The 19,953-nt window shown below is 34.7% G+C and overlaps 1 protein-coding gene and 1 long non-coding RNA gene across 14 annotated transcripts in view; one reads left to right on the top strand and one right to left on the bottom strand.

Moving 5' to 3' along the window:
• Positions 1–19,953, bottom strand: part of PTK2 (protein tyrosine kinase 2) — a 426,082-nt gene that overhangs the window by 53,147 nt on the left and 352,982 nt on the right. For all 13 annotated transcript variants that reach the window (XM_056823019.1, XM_056823011.1, XM_056823017.1 and 10 more), the window contains 2 exons: positions 12,900–13,011; positions 2,855–2,941 (listed from right to left, as the gene is read on the bottom strand). In XM_056823019.1, the coding sequence (XP_056678997.1) occupies positions 2,855–2,941; positions 12,900–13,011 (199 nt within the window). The remainder of the gene's footprint in view (positions 1–2,854; positions 2,942–12,899; positions 13,012–19,953) is intronic.
• Positions 1–19,953, top strand: part of LOC130458323 (uncharacterized) — a 36,981-nt gene that overhangs the window by 2,724 nt on the left and 14,304 nt on the right. The gene's annotated exons all lie outside the window — the stretch shown is intronic.

Genomic DNA, 19,953 nt, shown 5'->3' with positions numbered 1-19,953 from the left:
CTATACAGTTTCTTTCCCACAAAGGGCACCAAAAAGAGAAAGAATATAATTGATATTTTATATGCTGCTTTAATTCCCAGTTCTTCATCTAACTGCCTGCAGGAACTTAGGCAAATCACAAATCTCAATTTTCCTCATTTATAAAATAAAGAACATTTACATCATAGGTTTGTGAGGATCAAATTAAATAAAATATGTAAAATGTTTCCTACTCACAAAATTATAAAATATCAACTATTGTGATAATTACCATTCCTTAGACTGGTGCTGTCAAATAAGATGTAACCACAGAAATAGAAAGACCAAAATGCTAGGATTGAGTGAAATAATATGTGCCTAGACTATATTTCTCCAATTAAACCAAATTGTCTTTAGGGTTCATGGGAATTTGTTATATTCCTTTCAGTCTCTTTTCATTATTTCCTACCCAAATTTCTAATGGGTTTGAATTCAATTATGCTTCTAAGATGGGCCAATAGTCTTAATTTTATAGAAATCAAGATATAACTTAAGTGGAAACATCTTAATGATAACTAATACTTCCAGGATGCTACTTCTTCCTAATCACCATCATCATCACTATTCATATCTATATCTATTTTTTCCCCAAGAAGGAACCTCTTGCTGCTAGAGAAATTTTAGATACTTTTACAGTAAAGAAGCTGTCAATGTTTTATGGCAACATTCCAAGTAACACAAATAACTATGGGAAAAGACTTAAACAGCTATTATTCGTTCTAAAAAAGAATATGAAATGCCCCAAAGAAATCTCCTACTTATAAAAATAAAATAAAAATGTTCTCAGGAAATTCACATACCATGCTATGCCTTAGCCTTAAGGGCTTCCCTGCTTCTTTTGGATTTTTTTTTTTTTTTGGTGAAACCCTTACCTTCTGTCTTAGAATCAATACTGTGTATTGGTTAGACAATGGAGGTTAAGTAACATGTCCAGGGTCACACAGCTAGGAAGTGTCAGAGGCCAGATTTGAACCTAGGACCTCTATCTTTAGACCTGGCTCTCAATCCCCTGAGCTACCTAGCTGCCCCCTTTGAACTATTGATAATACTTATTGTCTGGAGCACTCATTTGATAATTAACATTCTGTCCCTGTGAAAGTACTAATGCTGAGGTGTTAACTTAATTTTTCAAATGCTTGTGTCTTATTTCTTTGTAAACCCTAAAAAGCAAGAGAAATATGTACTAGTATTGCTTCTTTAACTAACCTTATTCTTTTATAAGAAACAGCTCTTAAAATAGTTGAGGTCATTTAAAATTTTGCTTCTACTTTCCAAAATGTGAAGATTCCCAATATAGGAGCATCTTCAAGTCTGATGTATCCACTTATTCTTTTGCCTTTCTTCAATTTTGAACTCCTTACTTTTTCAGTCTCCCAGGTTTTTAGTGTTCTCACCACCATGTTTACATGTTGAATTCCTATTTCCCTCCCCTTTACTGGAATGCAAATTCCTGAAAGACAGGAACAACTTGTTTGTTGTTTTGTATTCCCAATACTTAATAAATGTTTGTTGAATTGAACTGAATTATCCAAGTTATCCAAAGAAACAGTGTTTAGAACCGGCCCTAGAAATGATAACTGTGAAGTTGTATAACCTTCTAAGTGTGGAACTCATCATCTTTCCTATTCACTTAATAGTGTAACAGTGAAAATTTAGAGACCCTAAGTTCAAATCCAGTTTTGTACCATTTAATTCAACAAAAATTTATTAAATGTCTTTTATGTTCAAGGCACTGTGCTAGGGTTACCGTTACAACAATGAAAATGAAACAATTATTGTACCTGAGAAGTTTACATTTTACCTACTAGATATGTGACCCTGACAGACCATTTTACCTCTAAGAGTATCAGTTTTCTGAAATGCAATTAAGATTTCTGTCAGCTCTAGATCTTTTAATCCTATGATTCCATTTGGTAGAGTCTCTCACATGAGATGGTACAAAAATACTGAAAATCAATATGGAGTATGTTCAACAAACATTTCTTCCTTGTCTATGTGGTAAGGCACTTTAAGAGAGTAGGGATTGACTCTTCAGAAAGTCATACTGACTTTTAAGTAGTATGGCTCCTCTGGGTGATCAGGCAAATGAATCTGTAATTTACTTTGATCATTATTCTCTTTTTCTTCCCAAGATGGATATTACATCTGTCCTTTTCTAATCTCAAGAAATTTTTCTTGCTTGTGACTTCTAAAAAGTAAAGGCCAGCCAAATCATTGGCTATCCTATGGTTTCTGTGATCAGATCTTGTTGATTTGGATACAACTATTATTCATTAAACCTATTCTTTGATTTATTTTAACTTTGGCTATTTACCCTTCCACCTGAACTTGACAATTTTTTTTTAACCCATCTCTTCTATCTTATAATCAATATTATGTATTAGTTCCAAGGCAGACTTACTGTTAGGGCTAGTCAATGGGGGTTAAATCACTTGCCCAGGGTCATATACCTAGGAAATATATGAAGCCAGATTTGAATCCTGGACTTGAGGCCTGGCTCTCTATCCACTGAACCACCTATCTACCTCCCAGAACTTACTCTTAAGGAAAGTATATACTAAAGTGAATGTCTTTTATGACTATGAAAAATATAAGGAAGGTGAAAGATGCATTTAACATTTTAAATAGGATCCAGGTAACTTAGAAACCTAGAAAAAATAAACAAAGATATAATAAAAGAATATATATATATATATATGTGTGTGTACATATATATATATACATATATATATATGTATATATATATATATATATATATATATATACACATACACCCCTCTAAACAGAATTTTCTTTAAACATAAGAGATATAAGATGATATTCTTCATTCTTTTACCTGGTAATGATTGGCTTGTACCATATGTTGTGGACTAGGATAAAAGCCTTCACTGGATCTTGGACTAGGATAACCAGGTCGGCTGGGCTGTGAACAAATTATAAACAGTAGTAAATAGATAAATATTTTAGTTACTTTAATAGTCTATTTCTAATTAAATACCATTTACCATATTGTAAAAAATATGCCTCTCTAATTTAAGGGAGTCAACATGGTATAGGGCAGTGTTGGGGAAGCCGTGCACAGCTGGTACTCAGGGAGCTGCTCCATTTTCCCCCCTTCCTAGCACCAGAGGACATTTTTCGCATGCCCCATTTCTCTTTCCAGCTGCCCAAAGCAAGCACTTTCTCCCTCAACTCTCTACCTGGTAATCTGGGGGCTTACCGCCCTCTGGGCACTCAAACTGCCAGCAAGGGATAGGAGCACTTGGCATAGAATCATGAGATCTGGATTTGATAGCCCTATTACTCTGACCTGGTGAAAGATACTTCCTTTCTTTGTCTCAGTTAATTTTTTAAAAAAAATCTACAAAATGGGGAGAAAATTCTTTGATTACTCCTATAGGGAAAAGATCATGGACATAAAGGGCTTTGCAAAACTGAGATTTTTTTTGTATCCTCAGGATCTAGAAGAGTGCTAGGTACATAGAAAGTATTTAAAAACACATGCTGAATAAATGAAATAATATAACTAGATGAAAGACTGTCAGATTATTTAATATGATGAATGACAGGAGAAAGAGTCAGTAAGTCAGAGTTTTAATTCTGGTTCAATCATTGAGCAACCTTCAGTTTGGTGGTTTTGCCTCTAAAGGTCTTAATTAAAGAAATGTGAGTGAAATGTAAAATGAAAGAGTTTAAATAATTTTAAATATCCTTTTCCTTTCAAACATTTTATAATCTAGTTAGGGAATTTATATTGAAATTCAAGTTAAAGAACCAGAAGGAATACTCTAAGCCGGAGCAGAAAAAGATGAAAGGTGACAAGTAAATAGGGTCCATTGACTCTGAGGTGAGAATAAAAGAAATGGGTTTTAAGTGCAACAGGAAGGAAAGTTTTATGAGGGAGGATTTCTAAATGGTAACTGTTACTGGACATTGGAAAGCGTTATCAGATGGTTGGACTACGCCTTTTCCTACTCTGTGTACTGAGGCATTCTAGTAGCACTGAAATATTAATGTAAGAAGTTATAGGAAGGCCAGTTTCAATTCAATATAAAAAATGTAACAATTCAGTTTTTAAAAAATGGGACAGGCTATCTCTGGGGTAAGCTACATATCCTGTACTTTCTGACCTCTGTGTATTTGTGTATACTATTTCCCCATGCCTGGAACATATTCTTCTTATTTCTACCTGTTGAAACACATGTTGAAATACTTCAAACCTCAGCTCAGTGACAGCTCAGTTACCATTTCTTCCATTAAGACTTCCCTGATCCCAACTTCCCTAGGTGAAAGTGGTCTTTCCTTTGCCATGGTTATATTTTACTATATGTCCTTTTAATTTGTATGCAAATCGTATCCCAATTATTTGATTTTTAAGCTCCTTGAATGTATGGACTATGAAAATTTTTCATCTTGTATCTTTTTGATATAATCAGGTACTTTGCATATAACAGGAACTTAATAAATATTTAAGGAATCACATTCACAGGGATACCATTCTTTAGCTGAGAATTAGATTATATGATTTCTATGATACCTTCTAATTTAAGATTCTATGAATCACTGGCTAATGTAATACTGACAAAATAGGAAACATTTATTAGGGCAAATGCTCCTGAAACCCTACTGGTGAAAAGATGGCACATCCACAAACTGGCATTGTTCAAATGGGAACATCTGGGACACAGATTTGTCTATCTTTTGGCTTAAGTTTAAAAGGCTGATTTTTTCCCCTCCTAGTATATAAAATATACCACATAATAAATGTTTTCTGCCTACCAAATTGAAAATTGAAAAAAAATGAAAAAAAAAATGAAGAAAAAAAATAATCCAACTTCTTTTATAAGAGTTCTAGAATGGAACTTTAGAGATCTTGTAGTATTAAGAACATCATTTTACAGAACAAAAGTACAGAGAGGAAGTGATTTGTCCAAGGTCATCCAGCTAGCTAGTGGCAGAATCAGGATACAGAGGATCAATCTTGTGAATTGTTTGGAGATTGGAGGTGGAAAGATAATACTTCAGGCTAATGTCTTGAAAAATTGTTTCTAAAAAGTGGTAGTACTGTCATGCTCCCAGTTACCCAAGTTTGCAACTTAGATGTCTTCCATGATTCTTTACTACCACCCTCCCCCAAGCCATATCCAATCTATTGCCAAGAGCTATTGATTTTTCTTTCAAAATATTAAAGTGCTTAGCTTAGCATTGTGCCTAGAAAATTGTAGATGCTTAATAAATGCTTATTCCCACCCTTCCATTCTCCATGACATCTCTCAAATATGCCTTCTTCTCTCCTCTAATACTTCCCCTTATCACTGCACATCTAGACTATTGCAGTTTCATCATAGTTGGTTCTTGAATGCAAGTTTCTCCTCTCTTTGGGCCATCTTCTATTAACTTGTCAAATTAATCTTCCCAAGGTGTAGGTGAAATTATGTTATCCCCCTATTCAATAAACTCCAATGGCTTCTTAGCATCTTCAGCATCAAATAAAAAATCTTCCTTTGGTATTCAAAGCCCTTTTTAATCTGGCTTCTTCCTACTTATTATTCCAGTCTTCTTACATTTTACTCACTCTCCCATTCCCCTTACCCCAGCTCAACATAGTCTGTGATCCAGTGACACTGGCTTTCTGGCTGTCCTTTGCATAAGACACTCACTCTCCCAATTCTAAGCATTTTTAATGGCTGCCCTTCATGCTAGAAATTCTCTCCCTCTTTTATGTGTCCTTGGTGTCTTCAAGTACCGGATTAAATCCCACTTTCCTAATCCTCCTTAAAAATGTGCTTTGCTGATTATCTTAAATCTATCCTACTTATGTCTAGTTTGTACATAGTTATTTGTATGCTGTTTCATTAGAATGTGAATTCCTTTCTACTCTTTTTTGTTCTGTTCCTTCACAGTAGGTACTTAATGGGGTGGGAGGAAGGTAACTAGCATTTGAATAGCATCAACTATGTGCCAGGGACTGTACTAAGGGCTTTATAAGTATTACCTCATCTGATTAATAAAATGCTTGTTTGCCATGGCTTGGTGGAAACAGTATGACAAAATCTGTACAAAAAACTAAAAGCAAACATTATCAAAAACATATTATTAAAGTAGGAATGCTGTTGGAGGGCCATTTTTCTCCATCCTTTTTTGAATCTGAATGGAGGATTCATTTTTCCTACTTTTTGTAAATTCTCCTTCCTTCCATTCATTCATGATATTTAGGTCTAGAAGCTGCAATGGAACTGAAATTTGGCTGTGATAAGAAGCTCTTGGGAAGAAATATTGGAATTGAAAAGGGCCTGTGAGATACCACTTCATACAGAGAGGACAGCAGTTGTCATCCAATTTCAGAGTAATTTAATAACTTTCTGAGGTGGAAAAGTCTGTAAACATGAAAATAGAGGGAATCTGTCTGTGAGAATGCTTATTGAGAAGATAAAAACATGGGCTGACTCCTGAATTGCAAAAACATTCAATAATGTGATGGTGGCTTGTTTAGAATTTGCCATGTCTCTCTACTTAAACCATCTGGAAGATGTAGAAGAAAAAAAGACTGCCTTTGGTATCAGAGAAAGCAATGACAATGATAATAGCGTTTATATAACACCTCCTATGTGTCAGGTAGGCACTGTGGTAAGTGCTTTACAAATTTATCTTATTTGAATCTCATAATAATTCTGAGAAGCATGTGCTAATATTTCACATTTGAGGAAACTGAGAAAGACAAAGGTTAAATGAATTAGCCAAGGTCACACAGATACTTCCGAGGCAGAATTTAAACTTTGGTTCAAATCTTAATTTCTAATATACAACCTATATAGAGTGCGAGAAGTCACTTTGGGTGTTGGCCTAGAGAAGGTCCCTTCCAGCTTTAAATCCAGTGGCTAGCTAATAGGAATTGTGTATCTTAGGGGGAAAAATATGACCAGACAGACACAGCCTAAGAATTTTATAGGCAGGAAATTAAGGTAAATTTTGTCACAGAATTAAGGTTATCTCTATTTCTGGAACAAAAAAATGTAGTTTTGCATTCCTGTTTAATCTCTCAGTGACTCAGTTTTTCCATATGTAAATTGGGACTTGCAGGGATATTGGATGGACCAAATGAAGTAATGTGCTCTGTAAATAGAAAGTGTTCTATGAATGGCAGTTATTATTTCTGTCTCATTTCACAATGAGACTTCATTATACTGGTGAAATCAGAATGGTCATCACCCCATTCAAGAAAAGTTTTTTTAACTTTAAGATTTTTAAGTATAAATTACTTAACGTAAATGTTTTTTTCTAAACTTTGACACCAAAAAGGGGCATTTCCATACACACAGAACATGAAAATAGAATTCACTATGAAATTCTGAACAATTATAATACTTGATATAAAAAGTATATAATAAATTCTATATATTTAAAAACTGTTCTGTGTGTTCTCCCTTCTGAACTTTTTTTCTGTTCCCTTTGGGATATTAAAATACTGCAATAGAACTCATAGCATCTCCCTTTAATTTGACTAAGAGAAAAGAACCACCAAAAAACCCTTACAAGAAAGAAGTATAGCTAATTCTGTTCACAAGTGAGGAAGGGGTCTTGATCTGCACTTGGTTATGACTGATCCCTTGCCATGAGTTGCTTTCCCTTAGCTCCTTGAATAAGCCATTTGAAAATAACTGACCGTGAGTAAAATTAATGACTATAAGGAAAGATGGGGAGCTGGGTTGAGGAAATCGGGGTCCCTGATTTCTAACCCCAGAAGGTTTTTGGCTCTGGCAGCTGAAAAGCTAAATCCAGAATTTCACTTCCCCTTCCCCCTATCTCTCACTCTTAATTTAGTACTTATAGGGCCAAGGAATAAACAGGGAAGGTGCAATAGGCTAAGGGAGGGTCTGGCCTTCTCTGGCCAAGAGTCCAAGGTCCAAAGAGACTTGACTCTCTAATTAGATATTGTCCAAAGTACTATGATGGTGAAATACTCTTCAGGAGAAATCTTGGAGTTGGATACTTGGAGATCTTTGGTCAGGCTCTTGGCAAATCTCTGGTAAGGCGAGATGCTTCTGTCCACCTTAAGATCTCCACTTCAAAAGCCCAGAGTTCCTCTCAGAGCTCTCCCAGGTTAACCACCTTCTCCCATGATCCTCTGTTACCAATGGTCTCTTGCTGTCAATCACCTCTTCTTTCAATGTTCCATCTTTTCCTTTGCAAGCTGACCTTACAGGGTTATTTTTTGTGGTGTTGTGGTTTTTGTTTTTGTTTTTTGCTTTTCCCCTTTTAAGGACCATTCAGAACAGGAAGTTTGCTTTGCTTGTGGCCATTCCCTTCCTCCTACTTAATTTCCTCCTTTCACTCTAACTAGTACACCCCAATCCTTGCCTTCCCCCCTACTAATTATGGGGTTTTTGTATAAGTGTTCATCCATTTATGAGTGGAGTTTATATTCTTCTTATGTGTCCCCAATATGAGAAATAGCAATTCTCATTCCATTCTTCTTTCTACACAGAGAAATTCCTCCTTTTACTCTCTCTTCTCTACCCCCTTTAAACACTCAGGGTAGATACATCCTAACCCCAGGACTCATGTCATTGAATTTCCTTACTCTTTTTTTTTTAAACCCTTACCTCCTGTCTTAGAATAGATAACTTATTATCAGTTCCAAAATAGAATGGCAATATGGGGTAGGCAACTGGGGCTAAATGACATGCCCAGGGTCACATAGCTAGAAAGTATCAGAATCTACTTTGGAACCTGATACTTCCTGTCTCCAGACCTGGTGTTCTATCCACTGTGCTACCTAGTTGTTCCTTCCTTAATGTCTTTTAGATGTCAGTCATTAAACATTTATTAATCACCTACTATGTGTCCTGCACTATGAGATTGGTTTTAAGGGATGGGGTGGCTTGATAGCATAGTGGATAGAACACTGGACTTCGAGTCTAAAGGATCTGGGTAGGCTCAGATGCTTTCTAACTGTGTGACCCTGGGCAAATCACTGAACTCCAATTGGCTCGCCCTTACTACTCTTTTGTCTTAGAATTGATACTAAAATAGAAGCTGAGTTTTTAAAAAAAGTTTTAAGGAGATACTTGTTTCTTCTACTTTTAGAACTAGATCCTAACCTCCTACCAATTGTTGAATCACATTTACCTTTTTAGGTTTCTCTAGACAATTGTGTTTGTATTTTAAAGTTCCTATTTATCTCTAGTCTTTTCATCAGAATGGTCTTTATGTCCTAAATGGATTCATATAGGATTATATTCAACTTCGGAGGGTAGGTCTTTCTTGGCTATGTAATTATATCTCTTTGGTCTTCTGGAAAATTCTATCCTATGATCTCCTCTGGTTTTAAGAAGTTTCCAATGATAAGATGACTTTTTTTTTGGGGGGGGGGTTCTTGGTACTAAACTATTTCTGGATATCTGCTGTAAAAATTTTTTTTTTAATATGAGTTCTAAATTTTGGCTCTAATATCTCTGGGACTTTTTCTTTTGGACATTATTGGTGAGTTCTTTCTATCTTTACTTTGCCCTGTGGTTCTAATAGATTGGGATAAATTTAATTTATGATTTCTTGAAGTGTATATAGGCTTTTTGTTTTCTTAAATCATGGTGGGGAGTCCTTTGACTCAAATTCTCCCTGACTTGTTTTATAGGTCAGTTGTTTCTGATATATATTAAAATTTCTTCTCCTCCCCACCCCCATTCTATTGATTTTTTCTACTACTTGTTGTCTCATGGAGTTACTGATTTCTGGTCTATTCGGTTATCCAGGGAGGCTATGATCTGGCTGGGTAAGTTTATTACTTTGTCTTTATTCTTCCAGTCCTTTCCTACAAAGTTTTTATTTAAAACCCTTAAAAAAAACTTGTTTCATTTCTTCTAGGTATCCAACAGTCTTTGGGGAAAATGCATCCTTTTCCTTTGAATCTTTGCTTGCACTTGTTAGGAAGCTATAGTTTTTGGGGATCTTCAGATTTGCAATAATTTTGATAACGGTAGGTGTTTTCTTAAGATTTCCTGAAATGGGACTTTGGGATAAGACCAAACTTATCTACTGATAGCTGTGCTTTCAGTATGAATTTTTGCCCTGATGGGATTTTGGTCTCTCCCCAAGTTATCAGGGTTCTTATGGTGATCTTTACTCTCTGGGCTTAGATAATTTGTCTGGAAACTAATGGCAATGTGGAAGGCACCTTGATGTCCTTGGGTTAGGTCTGTAGATTCTCATTCTGAGCACTGCTCTTTCACTCCAGCACTTCAAAGTTTCCTACCTTGGGGACTTCTTCTAACTCCTTTTGCCTCTGGACACGGAAACTTACAGTCTATACAAGTCACTGGTAATAAATGTTTATTTATATCCCATACTTAGCATAGGGCATAGTGAATAACAGACACTTCATAAATGTTTATGGACCATGTCTATGACTATTTAGTCTAGCCAGGAGGCTATTCTACTTTGAAGCCCCCCTTGCTATTGTATTCATCATCCCAGCTGACCTCTTCTATAGTTCTAGGATGGAAGAAATAATTTATTACAGTTTCTCAATATATTCCTTCATCATGGTTTGTTCTGATGCCAACTCAGGGTTTTGTTGGAGTAAGTATGAGAGCTGGGCAGTCTAAATCCTGTTCAGGAGACATTTTGTGATATGATAAATGATAAACATTCACATGGCACTTTGTGGTTTAACAAAGTACTTTATATATAGTATCTCATTTGATCTTCTCAACAATCCTATGATGTAGGTAATGTTGTTATCCCCATTGCACAGATGAAGAAATTGAGGTAGAGGATGTCAAAGTGGCTTGCCCACAGTCAAACAATGTATTAGTGGCAGGATTGGAATCCAGGTATTCCTGCTTCTAGGAAGGAAATCTCCATGATGGTCTTATTGTATATGACAGTCTTATCCTGACAAGAAATGGTCTCTGGGTACACAAAGGCTATACAATCCTGAGGCACAGACTCTGGTAAATTCTCCCTACAGGAAGGGTACAGTGATAGACTGACTACATATCCATTATTCAAGAACAGGTCTAGTTTAAGTTCAGAGAAGCTCATTACAGTCAAGCTGTAGGGTAATGGATTTTTCAGTCATATAATTTTCAAAGATCCTAAATTAAAGATGAGTTGTAATATGTGTTGGTGAAGGGAGCACTCATTCCAAAAAAACTACAGATCCTTCAAGCTCTGAAGTACTAAGAAACAAAAATCTAACTGATCACATTTTACAGCAATTTTAGAAAAACAAAAACTAGCCTAACAAATTGCAAAAACCTAAAAACAGTTGAGAATTTATTCAACATAATGTTCCTGAATCCAGTGATTTTTAAGTTAATAACATATTAGACAAGGAGCTCATTCATCATCAAGGAAATGTCCTGTACTGTAGGTCTACATGCAGAGGGACATGCTAAGTACTATTCTTAATAATACAAAATAGTAATAGTAGTTAATGTTTTATATGGTGCTTACTATGAACTAGGAACTGGGTTAAGAAATTTTTTCTTATGCTGTCACTACAATTTAAAATGAGAAAAATATTTTCTGTTGGATTTTACTGTATAATAATGCCACAGATAAACAAATTGATCCCCCAGGGAAGGGAAGTTACTGTCCAATATCCCCCAACTGCAATTCAGGTCTCCTGGCTCCCAAAGCATCACTCTAGTTGTTTTTGATGGCCATATTGCAATAAACCAGGGATTTTAATAAGAAAACGAACAAAGAAGGCTATCATATGTCTGTGAATTCCCATTCCTCCAGTTTACTAAAGCAATCCTAATTTCCAAGCAATCTTTGTTAGTCAACTATTACTAAACAAAGGTTTAATTTACACCTTTACAAAGTGACATACTTGCTCTAGCAATTCTACCATTAAAGATTCTAGTTTAATCATATGGTAAGGTATCATCAGAAAGGCAAAGGATACAGTAAGCAAAACCATCATTATGGCAGTTTTCCCATAAATTGTAAATATGTTCTATTGAGTACCAATTACTTGGCTTGGTCTATCACCTAATCAGTTTGATCAAATAGCTAGTTTTGGATACATCTCTGAGTGGTTAGTGCAAATAGATTTACACTTTTTAAACTAAGGCAATGTTTCTAAAAGTAAATTCCCTGTTTCCCTTCCCATCCCTTTTTCAAGGGGTCCAGGTCAAAACTGTTTTATACTAAGATATTTTTATTTTTAGAATTTCAACATGGTAAATACTAATAGATATAACCTATACATCCTGAGACCAAAAAGTCTGAGGGGACTGCTTGACTAAGTTAGTATCTAAGTCCATAAGAGAAGGCAGCAGGTAGCACCTAATTTCATTTCAACGTATTTGTACTTTGGAAAAAACAACTTAACAAAAAGACATGCATCGGATTAACTAGGTTTTCAAAGAAAAAAAGGGATCTATTGGACAGGAATGTAAAGTTATTTTCAAAATACAGTATAATATAATGAATGCTTTTCCAGTCTGACCCCACCTTCTACTGTAAGCTTGAATTTACTGATTAGTGGAATCCCTGACAACCGTAATTTGCTAAGGACAAAAATGTTTGTTATGAGCCAGGTTCTTCTATTTCAAGTTTCACAGATGAAGAGGAGGGAAAGCAAGCTAAGTCACAAAGAAACAAAAAAGTTTTGTAGCCCTGATTTTAGGGTTGAGACAACACCTATCAGAAAGCTGTCTATTGACATATTTATGGATGCTGATAAGGCTAAAATGGGAAATAATTAGTAGGCATGGCAATTTGTATTGTGAGAACAAAAAAGATCTAATATAATCTCTATAGTAAAAAACATGATCCTCTCACTTTTCTGCAAAGATAACACTAAAGCATTGTTGACATCTTTAAATGACATACAAAAAAGCTTTCAATAATCAATAAGTAATGACTACCTTGGGAGGAGCTTCGTCTGAGCCTCCTGAATCCCAGGACACAGTGACCTGTCTTCTTGATTCCATTCTCATTCGTTCTTCTTGCTGAAGCTTCTCCTCCTCCAGTATTGTACTAAGGAGACAATAAACGGAGTTAAGGAGAACTGACATTTGTATGTTAGTGCACTCTAAACCCCACCCTGAAAACCTCCTTAAGACAGTTCCCTCAATGCCAGTATGCTCAAAGTAGTTGAGGGAAAAAATTAGCAAGGTATTTTTTAACAATGGACCAGTAAGGAGAGGGTTTCAAACCAATCACGTTTTGATTGTGAACTATTTCAGTTTTAAATGGGAGATTTCACTTAAAGCATAGGCATGGGGGTAAGCAAGAGCAGACAAACCAGATGGCAGTGAGCAGGGTTTGGGGGAGGGGAAGTAAAGAATAACAAAATCTCTGCATTTAAAAATTCATTTTGTGCTTATGGCAAAGTATAATTACCCCGAGAAATCCCAAGAAGCAATTTATCAAGTAGATACATGTCTAGAACCACATATTCTTCATATGGAAAAAGTCCAAACTTTTACAAAACTCAGAAAGGTAAAAATAAAATCATTAGTACACTATGGGGACCCACGGTTAAGTTTCATTTAATTGGCCAAATCTGAACTTGACAAATATCTAAGTACAGTTTTTTAGCTACATTTCAGTATAGCAATTCCCTTAATAGACGAATAAAGAAATATGCAATAATTTCAATGGAGTTTTAGACAAATAGATAATAAAACTTTGTTTTTTAAATTGGAAGAAAAAACAGTAAATAATGCAGCAAGTTACTTACCAAATTCTAGAAAGCTATTACAGTACATTTTTGAAGTTCAACATTATACTACCACTTCCTCCCTGTTCTGCTATGCAGATTATTAATCTTGGCTCTCTGCCATTATTTAAATTACTTAGATGCAGTAGAAGTTACAAATCTAGTAGATTCCCATAGTGTAGGAATTCTTTGGAGTTCTCAACAAAGGCAGAGCTAGGCAAAACCTACACTACAATGGTAAACAGTCCATTTCCTACATATCTTAACACCAGCATGGTAGGGTTCTAATAATGAAGCTCATTGAAAGTTTATAACTTCCCAGTTTATTGCACGAAACAACTACTCAGAATTACTCATGCAGAGTGAGCTCAGTTGTACCAGAGCCTCTTCTAATCTGGGAATTTGCCTGACTGTTTCCAAAATACATTCCTGCTTGACTCTGCTCTGCTGTTTCTCTCATAGACAAATGCACATAGTCATCTTTTTAAACTGGGGGAAAAAAAAGGCAAAAGAACAAACCAGCTTTATTAAAACTTACCATGGAAAGGGCAAACCATGGTACAGCTATAAAACATATATATATTTTCCCAAAAGAAAAAGGAAAGACCATATTTTATTAAAAGTGATCATAAATCTCATAATATCAAAATATTATTCAACTATCAACTACAACTACTCCAGAGGAAACTTCATCCAAAGTATCCCAAACATTATTTTGTCTCCCTGTTTCTGCCTGAGGAGTCTATCAGTAGAAAAACAAATATAGCTGGGATACTTTTTTAGAAATTTAAGAGTTTAACAGCAACCTCAGACTTTTAATAGAAAGTTGTAGTCTATCACAACAGTTAAAGAAACTATTAATGACCAAAAAGCACAAGGAAATGAATTTTTATTAATAAGGATGCCATGAGTTCTGCATAAAAATAGAATCTATTGTATATTTTAAGATGTTTCCAATAAAGTGATCTTTTGCTACAGGGGGCTGGTTGTCCAGGGCTAATAATTGCTCAGAAAATAGTCTTGATTGTACTGCTGTTATGCAGGGCACCACACAGATCATTATGGGAAATTAGAGAGAAAGTAGAACTTGATGGGAGTTTACGCCTGAAGAGGACATAACCCCTACCTCTTCTCCAGTCCACCATATACACTGTGAGGCATAAATGTGAAAATATATCCTCCACTAAAAGTTTTTTTTTTAATACCACATGATGGTATAGAAGTGATCCTGGGTTATTGAAGGCTAGATCCAGTAGTCTACAAATTCTAACAGTGTCTATGAAACTTCAAAGGCTTCCAGGTACAGGCCAGGAGGCAGACTGTAGGTGTATAAGTCCAAGCCTAAGCTCAACTAGTTTTAGAAATGCTCATCACCAGAAGGTTGCATAATTCATTATTTAGGCCACAATAAATCAAGTAATGACATGACAAACCAATGATAGAATCCATACCATTACAACTTATCAAAATCTATTAGATATAAAATAATTAGAATCACAGATTCTTGGTTAGAAAGGTTATTAGTATAAGAAGCTAGTCTAACCGTTTCTTGATGCATAAATTGCCTTTTCAAAATCCCAGAAAAGTTGTAATCAAGACAGCTCATTTGTAGTAATAGAGAACTCACTACCAAACCAGGTAGTTAATTTAACTCTAGGACAACTCGGAGTGTCAGAAATATTTTTCCTTAAGTTGGAAGTCTGTTTCTTCTACTTCTTACTCAACAGCCCTTCAAATATATAAAATGGTTAACTGATCACATCCTCCTAAAGTCTTATTTTTTCCCCCAGACAAACAATTCTAAGCTCTCTAACATGGTTGCTAGTTCCTTCACCATTACAGTCTTCTTCTTTGGGAAGAATTTCAGTTTAATCAGTGTTTTAAAGGGGATGTCCAGAATTCTATATAATACCCCATGTGTGGTATATTCAGCACAGAAATGGAACTATCATCTTATGGCCCACAGTGTGATGACTGTGGCTACAGCTTGGGTTCAAATACCATGTCAAATACTCACTAGCTACTAATCCTGATCAAGGCACTTCTTGGTTATGATCAGTTTTTTAACCATGAAACAAGGATAATATCTTTACTAGTTAACTCAAGAGGATTATTGAGAGGACTGAATGTTTACCAAGCTATTTTTAATATCAATTTAATTACCATTATCTCATTTTCCTTTGTTTCACACAGTCCAGATAGAAAAGAGTCAAAGATAAATATTGTTATTATTCTTTTACATTTCATATTTTGTGAACTACTAGCCAAGTGGATAAAATGACTATTTTAGTGGTACTACTTATATTAATGCAGCCCTCAAATCCTATTAGCTTTCTTTGGTATAGCTACTATACACTTTTGACTTAAGGAACTTGCAATCATCTAAATTGTGAAGTTTTTTTCAAATCAACTCTGTTAATTCATATCTCTCAAATTTCACTAACCCACAATTAAAATAGTTTGTATTCTGAGCCTCCCTTCCATCTCCAATCTCCAATCTCTTTCATTCCTCTGGTCAGGTAGTGCTACACAAAAACCTACTCCAGAGTCACATTATAGAATGGAAAAAATACTAGGTTTTTAAAGGTTATGCCAATAGAGTATTAGCTCTTAAAAGTCTCAAAAGGCTTCAAGCATAATCAAAATGTCAGTTTGCTTTCTGAGGATCAGACTACTTAGGTTTAGAGAGGCTTATCACCAAAGAAGCTGACTACTAAGTGATATATTTTTTGTTCATAAAACAAAAAGAAAAGAAAATTAAGAAATGGCCCTTATTCCCATTTGGCTTTTGTGGAAACAGTGACAAGAATTTTGAAAAAGGAAGCAGAGAGTACTGATCCACACTCTAATTTTAAGTCTTTATGAGATTACACATATATGGAGGATATCCCTGAAAAAGGAATGAGAAAGGGATGGGTAGCTTTCCATAAATCATATTCAACAGGTGACTATATCTTTAAAGCTATATATTTGTGAAAAGTAAAGAGGAAACAAAATTCCACTGTTATTGACTGAACAAATTAGGTCAGAGATCATAGAGAATAAGAATTCAGAGGTGGGAGAAGCCTTGGAGATTATTTAGTTCAGTTCTCAGTGAGGTTAAGGATTTTTTCAAATTCACAATCTAGTTAGTTAGTGATAGAGCCAGTATTGTAACTCAGATGGCCCTTTCTGAGCCCAAGTTAATTTTTACCTTCTTTATTTGGAACCTGATCTTAAAGACACTTTGATTGCAGGGAATTATTATACCAAAGAGACAAAAGAGAACAGCCAGATTTGGGGCTTAATGATATGTAGGCATTGTTGTGGGGTGTAAGAAATATCACTATCCTTAGGCATTGACCCTTCTTTCCAATAGACTGCCCCAAGACCAAGATTCTCCATTATACATGAATGATGTATGTTTGAAAAGAGAACACTTAAGATACTCCTTGTTCTGCTTGGTACCAGAGAGCAAAACTATATTAATGGGTAGAAGTTGAAGAAAGATTTATATTTGATATAAGGAAAGATTTTCCAATATTCAGGGCTATACAAAAATGTTAATGCTCCATTTCCCATTCCCTCCTCCTAAAGGAAAATTTCGATGGAGTTCTTTTACCAAAGATGGAGAACCAGCTGTCAGATGTTTTAGAGGGAGACCTATTCAGATATAGATTGGACTTGATGAACTGAGTTCCTTTGATTTTACTCTATAATCTTATTGGGTCTATAATGTCCATAAACAATATATATGCTATAATACATATATTCATGTTAAGTGTTGATAAGAGTTGTAAAATTGGTAAAATTATTTTGGAAAGCATTCTGGCAAAAGATAATAGGGATGTAAAATTGACCATATTCTTTGACCCCACTACTAGTTTTTTTCCTAAGGATTTTATTAAAGGAGCAGAAAAAAAGAACTATTTATACTGCATTATATTATAAGTATAAATTAACAGCATTATTTGTAATATTGTATCAATACAATCTATATCTATATCTGTACCTATATCAATACAAAAGCATATTTCTGTGGCAGAGGAAATTATAAGAATATAAAGAAATAAGTTGTAATGATAATGAAAAAAGCAGCAGCATACAAACTGATTATATAAAAATAAGGACAATAAATTCTGATAAATACAAAGATGATACAGAGATCAGAAGCGAACAGTCAAGCAAATGCAAGATTGTTTTATTAAAAGTAAACAAGTATTTTTTTACCTCAAGACTGTAAAGTTTTCAGTATTTTATTTTTGTTATTTATTTTGTTAGATTTTTATTGTCCTAAACTATTATTTTATTATAAAACTAAATTACTTTAGAATTTTAAACAAATACATGTTGAACTGAACAATTCTAATGTAAGAACTCAATGAAATCTGGTAAAGAGTAACCCCATTTGTTTAGGTCTTTCATTCTTTGTGTTTCTTACTTACTACTCTCTTACCAAAAATAAGATGTAAAATGCCTCTGAGAAATTTTAATCTATGCTGGACAGGAAAGAATATAAATAACCCACAAAAATGTCTTTGTTTTTGCATTGGGAAGACCATGCCATAGATGGAGTAAAGAGTACATGGAGAGATATTCCCGACCTTTTCCTCTCTCCAGCTGCTGAAGAACCTAAAGCAGTTACTTAGAATGTGCAGATGGCCACAAGGGTCAGATTTAAGCATACTTTCTCAAACTACAAGTATTTTTAGCAACAATAAGTTCAGAAAATATTTCTATTCCAAAGTTTTTGCTGCAGAATAATGAAGCCACATATTCTAGAATGGAGGAGGGGTTCCCATGAATTTCCCCCCTCTTCTTAAATTTCCTTAGTTCAGTCAATAAAAAACACACTGTATGAAGGGTTTTTTTTTTCCTTCAACAACTGTTAGAACATTTGGAAGGTTTTTTTGTAGGATTGTACAATATATACCCATGAGTCACAGATGAAGCAAAGAATAAAGGGGTGAGGAAAATAATTGTGTGTTTTTTTAAAATGCTGCTCTCAGTAAAACAAAATAAACCCAATTATTCATAGCACAAAGGAGGTAATGCAAATGAATTAGATATTTCAAGTAAAACACAAACCCTGAATTCTGTAGCAATAAAATATCTATATGATTTTATTCTCCTATAACATAAGAGACTAATGTATTTTTGTTGCTTTAGCAACAATGGGAGTTTTTATCATAAGCTATTTTGAAGGAGAATTAGTAGTTATTAAAGCGGTGCTATGATAATTCTTTTGTTTCCAAAAGCATTGTTTGAGATATAAATTCAGAAAAAAATATTTTATTACAAAGAAAATGAATCATGCTGTTTTAGGTAGTAAGTCTTGAATGTAAACATAAAGGCTGATAATTGTAGAATGGGCTTAAGAGGTCTGATTCATACATAAAAAATGTCAAGAGTTCTAAGTGCCCTTAAAGATCAATGATACAATAAAATGGGAGTTCAAGTCACTCAATTGACAGATGAGTCAACTAAATCTGAATGGGTTAAGTGATGTATTTATGCATGTATGTGGTCAATAATAGCACTAGTCTTGAATCCAAGTCTCCTGACTCTCAAATCTAGGGGATGAATGAAAGAACTTTGCTGTCTCACATCACCATTCCAGAAAATTCAATATATAGCCCCCAAATACAAACTGTAAAGAAATCATTCAATACTCCAAAGGTTATTTTGGGAGATATAATTTTAAGTTTGGTTTTGCCACTACCTTTCTTTGCTGACACAGCAAAACCTTCATATCTATAGGTCTCAGTTTCCTTGTCAATAAAACAAGGAAGTTAAATCAAATTAGGAGTTGTTTGCTCTAGAGTCCAGGGGTTGATGAAGAAAGTTTGGGGGGTCTGTAAACTTGAAAGGGAAAAAAAAACCATCTTAATTTTCACTAACATTTGGTTTTCTTTGTAATCCTACATGCTTCCTTTTGTGTATTTAATTATATTATTCTGAGAAATGGTCTATAGGTGTTACTAGCCTGATAAAGGGGTCCATCACACATGAAAAGGTAAAGAATCCCTAAGTTAGATGATCTCTAAGATCTTTTTAATCAATAAGTCTGGACCAATAAAACTTTCTAATCAATGAATTAATAATAAATATTTATTAAGTGCCAACTATGTGCCAAGCACCATGCTAACTGCTGGGGAAACAGAAAAAGCAAAAGAGAAGCCCCCTCTCTCCCAAGTAGCTTAGAATCTAATGAGGAAATCACAAGAAGAAAAAATATGTACAAGGAAATCATTAACAGAGGGAAGGCATTAGAATAA

This window comes from Monodelphis domestica, chromosome 3, assembly GCF_027887165.1.
Source record: "Monodelphis domestica isolate mMonDom1 chromosome 3, mMonDom1.pri, whole genome shotgun sequence".
Lineage (NCBI taxonomy): Eukaryota > Metazoa > Chordata > Mammalia > Didelphimorphia > Didelphidae > Monodelphis > Monodelphis domestica.
The sequence above is the reverse complement of the archived record's forward strand: the minus strand, read 5'-3'. Positions and strand labels throughout refer to the sequence as shown.